This window comes from Stegastes partitus, unplaced genomic scaffold (genome assembly GCF_000690725.1).
Source record: "Stegastes partitus isolate 25-593 unplaced genomic scaffold, Stegastes_partitus-1.0.2 Scaffold55, whole genome shotgun sequence".
Classification (NCBI taxonomy): domain Eukaryota; kingdom Metazoa; phylum Chordata; class Actinopteri; family Pomacentridae; genus Stegastes; species Stegastes partitus.
This window is the reverse complement of record NW_007577786.1, coordinates 793,065-802,817: the sequence shown is the minus strand read 5'-3', so window position 1 is coordinate 802,817 and position 9,753 is coordinate 793,065. Positions and strand designations below refer to the sequence as shown.

Below are 9,753 nucleotides of genomic sequence, written 5' to 3'. Positions count from 1 at the left end.
AACAAGCTCTTGTGGATGAAAGCACATTTTAAACTTTGCTGTTCATTCCTCCCACACAAATGCGTCCACACTCTCTCTGGTGTATGTACATTCATATATATTCACAAAACACTGTGGTCATACCGAGCACATTGAGGTTTACAGTGGCCTCTCCCAGGTTGACGTGGTCCTCGCTGGCGGTCACTTCACAGCGATACTCTCCCGAGTCTTTCTGAGTGACGGAGTGTATCGTCAGCGTCGCTCCCTCTATCTTCGCCCGTCCTGCATAAGACCCTAAACATGCACAAAAGGATGGGAAACAGTAAATCAAAGATAACAATTAAGCATAAAAGAATAAAGACAGGAAAGGCAGCAAAATATCTGTCTTTCCAAATCAGGGCAGTTTCAGGAATGCATCCGGCGCAGGTCTGTCACTCACCAGCAAATTTGTTATTAAAGTACACAAAAGTCACCGCCTTTCCTTTCTTCTTCCACTCGATGCGAGGGTTCTGATCTTTCTCCGTCCTGAACTCGCAGGACAGCACGGCGTCTGAGAGGGCAGAAAAACAGAGCCACAAAATTACTTTTTATATTGCAGCTTGGTTTGTTTATTTGTCTGTAGCTGAATTTGCTGTTTTTGTCTGTGTGATGTAACTGGGACGCCTATTTTCTGGTAATAATTCTCCCATATTTTTCATCAAGAAATGCTTTTATTTTTGGTTGACTTTCCAAAATGTATTTAGAAACATATGTAGGTCGACACATTAAAGGCTGGGGTATTTTAAGATGCAACTGTGCATCTCTTCACATTTGCATACGCACCTGATTTGAGTGATTTGTTTAGAGAAGAGGTGCAAAGGACAGAGATTTGGTGAGCAAACATGAGACATGAAGTTAGTTTTTTAAGTGTTCTTAAATGTGCAAATGAATACAATTTGCATTATCTCCATGATTGAAGTCACATATATATTTGTGACTGTTTCTTCTGACATTACTGTTTAAATGCACCTGTGAACAACCAATTTTTCATATTTTACTCATATATATTCAATGGGGAGCTTTTATTTCTGTTCATTTAGAACTAGGAGGAAAAACTCACTGGTGCATCAGTACAAACATCAAAGATAAGATGAATGTTCAAGGAGACTATGTGACATTGAACAACTTTGTTCTTTAATGCTGTGATCTTTAAGAATGTGTTGCGTAATCTCACCGGTGTGTTCGTGGACCTCCACTTTGGGTTTACTGCTGCCGACTGTCACCGACAGACAGACGGGACCTGCAGGAGCAAGAACATCAAATCTACTGTTAGAAACCAACAGTTTACACTCAGTCTGCCAAGTTAAACTTTTTTTGTTTTTCTGATCACATTGTTGATGAGAACAAGAATCTCTCAGCATTTAATATATTTAAAGTTTAAAATTAAGAGCATTCCAGGGCTTTTTGGACTCCAGTGCAATCAGAAACCAAAAACAGAATCAAACAAATATGAACAGGAGGAAGAAGCACAACGAAAATATAAAAACAACAGAATATCTGACACATTAGTCTTTCCAGTTGTACATTCCCTCTCCCAAAGTCTCCAATCTACACTAAATTCTAACCAGAACTTCAAAACCAAGTAAAACAGTCAGTTTTAAATAACAGGGGCCACCTAAAATGCCCTCATCATGCACAGATGTTCAGCTTGAAATTGAAATGTGTCCTCATAAACTTGGCAGCACAAGCCCCATACGCTGACTCACACAGACATTCAGAGTGTGAAACTCCATCCTGGTGGTACCAGGAGCGGTGGAGCAGAGGAATGCAGGTGATGGATGATCCTCTGACAAGCTGCTTTATCCCGACCTGATAACCTCCTTCAGTGATGTGTCCCTCAGCAGGCACACAAACTCAAACACAAACACACATAAGCCTGCAGCAGACACTTTCAGAGAGACAAAACATGCACCCAACAAAAAAAAAAAAAAGAAGTATATTTAAAGTGACAGTCCATGCAAAAAATTTGCATCAAATGTTTAAAAAGAGGCTTTGGAAGACGGTTTCCTTTCTGAGAAGACAAGCTGACTTTTTTTTTTCCATCGATTCCTTTGGGGGAAAAGTTTCTTACTGCAGAAAACAGTTTAAATGAAATATGAGTTAATCAGAAAGTTGGATTCCTTGCAGAGGGCTCTGGAACAACACACTGATCGCACACACACATGCATGTCAGCAAATACCATTATGTGATTATGCTGCAGATTTGGGAAGTTTCTATTGATGTCATGCTGCTTTGTAAGAAACCTTTCGTCTTTCATTAAAGCTGTTGATCCCAGTAGAACGTAAAACTGCCAACTGTCATTCAAGACTGCAGACGTGATTAGTGGTTAAAACAAAGAGATCCTACGTGGAGAATCGCTTAACAAGCCTTTATGTGAGGACATAAATGATGACTGCTTCTTCTTTGTAGCATGAGCACGGAGGAAAATCCAAAGCATTTCACTGGATGTGTCTGTTAACGGTGCACACATGCTGCGCTTTTCTCATGCACATGTAGCCACTCTATATGACAGTAACCTTACCCTTCTCAGCTGGCACACACATCACACACACACACATACAGACATCTGTATTACACACTTGTGGACTCCCTGCACAATGTGGGTTTTACTGTGACCTTAACCTGAACCAAATTCTAGCTATTCTTTGTAGCCCAAGTGAGCAGCACATGTATTTGCAATATATTGTGTAATATATTGCGAACAAAAAGCATGTTACATCCTTGATAATTGATATTTTAAATGCAGTTAATAAAAGAAGTTTTTTTTAAATATTTTTTTGTTTTTTGCAAATTGTATACAAATGCAGCACTTAAGAGGGTGAAAACATTCAAAATTGTTGAAAATGTATTTCAGATTGTATTCCACGTATCACTTTTTGCTACCTATACTTATTTGGGAAGCATTTTAGAGACACCGAGTTGTGACTGAAACAACCTGCCATGCACTGCACAGTACTGAAACATGGACGTTTCACAAAATAGTCAAAAGTACATCTTTTTAGTTGCTTTGTCCAAACAGAAGATTTCAATCTTTTCATCTCTGCAAGGCCATTTGGTCCTCATGAGTAAATTACTAGAAAGATTTTTTTAAAAAAAGAAAAGAAAAACTCACACACACACACACCAGTTGCAATTAACAACATAAAGCATGTTGTTTGGAAAGCAGCCCTCTAAGAATCCCAAAGCAACATCAAATGCATTTTTTTCAGATAGCAAGTGGTCGTTTTCATCTCAGTCCAATTAACAGCGGGGTCAGTCAGGGGCTATCGTCAAACTGGAACGGTGGGATCGCAAACTCCTCCGTGTTGTGTGTCTCATCAGCCTTGTGGATCTCGGGTTCAAACGGCATCAGAGCGGGTTCAGTGTAAACATGAAGCTCAGCCACTCCCTGCAACAATCTCCGCTGCAGCCCCTGAACACATCACACCTCCTGCCCCGGAGTCCGGGGTCATGCACACGGACTAATAAATAAAATAATACAACAAAAGCCTGACTGTCCACTTTATATTGAAAGCAGAAGGGCTTGTCTAAGTACACCATATCATCATTTCAATTTAATTTACTAATCAATAGTTTGGAAGTCATTTATTAATTCTCAGGGACCGTACAAAAATTATTTGGAATTTTGTTTCAGTCAAAATTTATATTTGGTTTTAGTACATTATCAGTTAATATCAGATACAGAAACTTTTAATTTCAGCTAAAACATTCACACATTTTAAGACCTGTTTAGTGTAAATCGATGCATGTTTTTGTCAGCACTTGTGAATAATTGTACCTGCACCATTTTATCATTATGAAATATGGGGAAAAGGGGGAAAGGAGTGTTGCAGCTGTTCAGAGTTCTAGATTAGAGTCCAAAGGAAATAACATTGCAACATTGCATAACAAGTTTTTTGTGTCTTTATTTTTTCAAAAAAGTACAAAAATTGAAAGCTAAAGTTCTTCCCTCTCTCACCATGACAATAATTTTCACACAGTCCCTAACTCTCTCCATTAGTCTGCTTCTGTAATACACACCTTCAATTTTCCTTTTTTAAAAATTTATTTGTTTTTCTTTAAATACCAAAATGTTTCAAGTGAAATTAAATATATTAAACTGCAGAATCCCTTGTAAAAATGAGGGGATATATCACAAGTTAGCCTACAAGATGGTAAAAAGCTCAATTAGCACGTTTGCACAAAATGAACTACACTCAAGTTTAAAAAGCCTGATGAAGACTAATTCTTCCTCTCAGTATATTTAGCTGTACATCTATTGTCATCACGTTCTCTCTTCTTCGTTTTTTTTTTTTGCTATTAAAACTTTTTTTTTCAAACTGCTTCAAGTGTCATGGACGTGACAAACTCACTGTGCAGAAAGGTGATGAGCAGAGGCAGGGCCAGCATCTTCACGGAGTTCATCTCCTGTCACGGTGGATTCAGATCCGTCCTGAGGTCTGAGGCTCCAGGCTGAGTCTGGATGAGATCAGTTTTAGTCCAAACTCTTCTGCAGATTCCTCAAGTGTGATCTGCAGCAGGCGTGTGCGCGCTCACGTATCCCGGACAACTGACGGGGTGCGCGCACCAGTCCGGGCAGAGACCACCGTCCCTCTGCAGACAAAAGCTCCCAGAGGAAACATGATCCCGTTTGATTGTCACAGTTTGACCTGCCCTGCTGGAACTGTTACACGGAGTCGTCAGGAAGACCGCGGTTCAGTGTTTTCCTACCGTAATTGATTTTACGTCAATTAGCATTTAAAACTGCAACTCCATTATATCTTTGGATAAATATACCTGCGCTACTCGTCAGATCATAAACAAACCAGTCGTTTTCATCCGTTCAATTCGCTTTAAAGGAGCAGTTCGACTCATTTAATGCAGTTTCCCACTTGCCAAAAAGTGATTGCAGCCTCTACATTGTGGCTAAAATGGAATAACTTCAGTCATAAAGGCAATATTTTAAAGATTATAGTCCATCAGATGATTGGAGAAGAAGTCATTTCTTTATTTTAACCCATCTGTAATAGAAAAAAATCTAAATTAGTTTTATTAACAAGTAGGTTTTCACATACAAAGAATTTGATGAGGTAATTTAGTGCAAGCATAGAATAGTTAAAGGAAAGAAATGTTAAAAGAAATCAGGTGTTGCAAGTCAATAGTCAGTAACTATTTCACATCAAAAAGAGCAACTGTAGCAAACACAGGAAATTTTAGGAGATAAAAAGTAACAAAAATATTTATTCTGTGCAGGAATGTGCAAATTACTTGCCCTACAATGTGCAGATTAATATCACGTATCATAGTTTTGCCCATAATGCAAGCATGTCCTTGGTCAGATTTATTGAGTTAGGCTACAAGAGACATTTAAGTTTCGCAAAGACACACTTGTGTTGTTGTTACAGACATAACTTTCAGTGTATTTGCATTTTATGACTGTTTGATCCAGATAAAAGCAGCTGTAGATGTGTATAAACGAAGCAAATTAGGTTTAATATGAGGTGCACAATCAGTTTTTTTTGTAGATTATCGCTTTTTGACACTTTTAAAAAAGCGATAATTAAAGATTTTATACTAAAACATTTCCAGCAACAGTGTGAGAACAATACAGTTTGTTTTTTCTGCATTATTTTCAGATGAAGCAGGCAAATGCTTTCAGCAATTAAACAAATTCAACCTGCTTGGCAACAAACAGCTGACAGACACAACAACTATTCCAGGAACCATGTGGTGTATTCAGCAGCAACACAGATAAATATTTTTGTAGGAGTTGGTGGAGACCAAAAACAGAGCTAAAAGGGAATCCATACCACACTTACATTCATGTTGCTGTTGATATGCAAAAAGGCAAATGTTTGCTACAAGTTTGTCATGTCAAAAGGTAATGAAAAAAATGTTTCTTCTTACCAAAAGTGGCAAAAAAAAAATCAGTTCGTCTAAGTTTAGGTACTGTTGAGATGTATTTTACTTGCACACCTTGGAAATGTGATGCTCCACCTGCAGCCACAAAATTAAAGCTAAATGTCGATATCACTCCACAGCTAGACCTTGTAGTTAATTTCCTCCTCACTTTGACCTCATGTATGTTAAAATCATATTGCATATGCATCAGCAAACAGTTTTAGAGGTTTAGAGTTTATTTCTCTATATTATATAATCAGATGGTCCTGTTTTGTTGTATTCATAGTTTAGCTGGTTGTGTTTGTGTGATCCCCTGTTGTTTCGCAATGATCCGTCAATAGAATAGAGTAGAACTTTATTGATCCCTTTGGTGCAAACCTCAGGGAAATGGTTGTAATATGTATCGTATGCCCCCTGTGTTCAGTTTGTTAGATGAGTTTCATCTGTTCAGTTTTCACTTTCTTGAGTTATCGTAGCCTCGGTTTAGTTCACCTATTTTTCAGCCCAGAACTTTATTCAATGTGTTGTGATTTTTTTTCTTCTGGAAAAATCACCTGCCCCACGCCTGTCGACTTAAACGTATAAAATATGGCATATAGTGGTGTATGAGCTACTTAGGCATGTATAAAGCAGTGCCTTTATTCCAAGCAGCTACAGCAATAAAATGCATAAATATTAATGTCTCGCTTTGCTGTTACTACTTATGTATCTACTTAAGTCGGCGTATGTGAATGTAAAGGATGGAAATCACAAAGGTTAGAGTTGTGTGGTTTCCATATGTCCACAGCGATGAGTGTAATAGGAGGTGCAGAGATGAGACAGCTGCTGCTGAGCTACTGTGTCCTTGGCTATTAGGTTTCCCACCACCAGCGTCCACACAACGGCACATTGTCACTCAGCCTGCTTAATGTGCCCACATGCTTACATTTGTGGCCATATGCACACACAAAGACACACACAGGGGCTATACATGTAGACACGTGTGCATAAGCACACACAGGGAGAAACAGTGAAATACTAACTCACAAAATCTCAGCTGCAGCACCTGTTCACTATCAACAATCCCAGCTGCTCGGCTGTGAGCAGGACACACTGATGTCATGTAGCACCCAGAGAGACACTGACACACACATAAACATCCAGAACAACACAGATCAGAAATCACTGCTCATGTTTCACAGACGTGTTTTACACAAACTCTCCCAGGTAGTGAATCTCTTATAAATCAAATCTACAAGAAGACGTGACTGTAAACGCTCTGTGATCTGTGTCAGCCATGAGAGCTCAGGAATCATTTCAACAACTGTCCTCCTCACACTTCACCGCGACCAAATGCTGAAGCTGGTTTGTGCCGGCTAGAACCAAACCTCCTGGGATAAATCAAGATTATTCTTTTTTGCTGTGCAGCACCAATCCTTTAACCTGAGTTTAAAGCTAAATGAGAGCTCAGTTTAAAGCTTAAAGTTTTATATCATGTAAAACCAATGAATTTTATATTGAAATGAGCAGTTTCATTTTCAAAAACCTCTAAAGAATAACAGAAAAACTCAACTCCAAAACTTTAACATTAATTTAAAGTTTTGATATAAGTATTTAACCTTCTGAACTCCAAGCAGTTTTCTTGGTGTTTTTTTGATCCTGTCACATGTTTACTCACTATGGGCTCATCTTTCACCGCAATATAAAGTACGGAACCTCTATGGAAACAACACAACCATAGCTAGAAGTAGAGAGAACTCGAAAACATATTTTGTGAACTATCCATCCATCCATCCATTATCTATACACCACTTAATCCTCACTAGGGTCACGGGGGGCTGCAGTCTATCCCAGCTGACTCAGGGTGAAGGCAGGGGACACCCTGGACAGGTCACCAGTCTATCACAGTGCTACACTTAGAGACAGACAACCAAGCACACTCACATTCACACCTACGGACAATTTAGAATCACCAATTAATCTCAACATGTTTTTGGACTGTGTGGGAGGAAGTTGGAGAACCCGGAGAGAACCCACGCTGCACGGGGAGAACATGCAAACTCCACACAGAAAGATCCCGGGACACGAACCGGTGACCTTCTTGCTGCGAAGCAACAGTGCTACCAACTGTTCCACCCTGCAGCCCCAGGGTGAAGACATCTTTGACTAAATCAAACACTGATTTACCAAAAACAACTTGTCAAACCTTAAGGCTTTACAGTGTCAGAGGATCAAAAGTTGGACAAGTGAATTGAATAAATACTCTATTCATCCTGATACCATGAATCCTACTTTTTATTCAGACGTGTTAGAGTGAAGACCAATGAATATCAATGCTCGTGGTTTTAATAGCGGCATACTGTGGCATCAAAGACAGACAGAAAATACAATATAAAACAATTTCAAGAGTTTAACAGTCTTGCCTTGAGACTGTATTACTAACGACACCAGTAAAAAGAGGTTATTGCTCTCTTTAATTTTAAAGGTCAGAGTCCAGATATAGATTCCAGTCACTGAGTGACTGGAGGGCTGTTTTGATAATTGGATGTCAAGAGCAAGAATAAAACGTTCTCCGACTTCTTTTAAAGGTAAAATTTCAGCGATGTGGTTCATTTATTAACTAAATCATCTACATTTTGTACTTTTTCCAACTATAACATCTGTTGCTCTCATAGCAGCTGAGTCCAAGAGACCCAGTTCCATTTCAAGAATCGATGAACATTTTCATTATTTTTTGCATTCACACACGTGCCTGATTGACTTTCATATCTCTTTACCAAGAGCCTGCAACAGTTTATTACCCTGATTTGTTTTTTATGACAGGTATGACATTGATACTTTACAAGTTGTTTTTGGACGAGGCCTAGAAAATATTAACTTTATGTCTTATAAATCATTACAGAAAGAATGCGAAGAGGAAACAAAATTAGAGCACGTGAGCTTTTGGCAAGTTACGGTAAAGGAACGGCCCTGCTTTATGACTTTCTGAGAAATTAGAAACAAAAGAGGCAGGACTTCTGCAGTTATAAATATCAGGAGTGCATAAGGAAACAGTTGAAACAGAGAAACGTGAGCAGGTGCAAAACCCATTTTAAAGTGAATCAGTCACTTTCTCGATAGTTACATAAAATCATACTGATTTTTCCATTTAGATCAAGATGAAGACGCTGGTGCTGCTTTTATTGAGCTTTGCAGGTAAGAGATTTTAATTCCTTTGCTCAAGGAGTGTGACTGATCCCTTTACAGATTTGTTTGTTTAGAGTTTTCCTGACACTTTTAATATCGTAAATGTTTTATTGTTATCTGTCTTTGATGGAATAGTCTGTGATTTCTAATATGTACATTAACATAAGCAAACTTGAACTGCTTTTGCAAAATTAAAATTACCAGGTAGCTTCCTGAAGGGTTTGAGTCTTTGTGATGCTGACTGTTTATATTTCCAGTAAAAATGGCAATTTAATGACTATTCAGACACCCAAAGCTCCCACAAAAAAGATGCCAAATCACTTGAGTCTTTTACATGCCTGGGAAAAAGAATCTACCTGCTTTCATCTGCAATTATTTAAATGTTTTCTCTTTGCAGTGGCTCTGGGAAAACCAGCACCTCCCCCTGGTGTGCCACAAAGTCCTGGTTTAGCCAAAGAAGAGCAGAGCCCTCTGGTGGGAGACTTGGTTCCTGTGCAGGGCCATGTGGAAGTGGAGGATCCTGCACCACAGCCCAGACTGAGCTCCAAAGAGCCGCAAGAAAAGGTGTCTCCAGTGGACGTGAAGCAGAATCAGAGTCCGCCCAAAGAGCAGCCAGAGGTCAAAGTGGAGCCAGAGGGTGAGGCGAAGGTGGAACCAGAGGTTAAAGTAAAGCCAGAAGACACGGTGGA

General features: G+C 39.1%; 1 protein-coding gene across 1 annotated transcript in view; it reads right to left on the bottom strand.

Moving 5' to 3' along the window:
- Positions 1-4,408, bottom strand: part of jam2b (junctional adhesion molecule 2b) — a 17,372-nt gene extending 12,964 nt beyond the window's left edge. The window contains exons 1-4 of the mRNA XM_008275590.1: positions 4,372-4,408; positions 1,193-1,258; positions 419-529; positions 124-273 (exon numbers count right to left, since the gene is read on the bottom strand). Of these exons, the coding sequence (XP_008273812.1) occupies positions 124-273; positions 419-529; positions 1,193-1,258; positions 4,372-4,408 (364 nt within the window). The remainder of the gene's footprint in view (positions 1-123; positions 274-418; positions 530-1,192; positions 1,259-4,371) is intronic.
- Between the last annotated feature and the right edge of the window lie 5,345 nt (positions 4,409-9,753).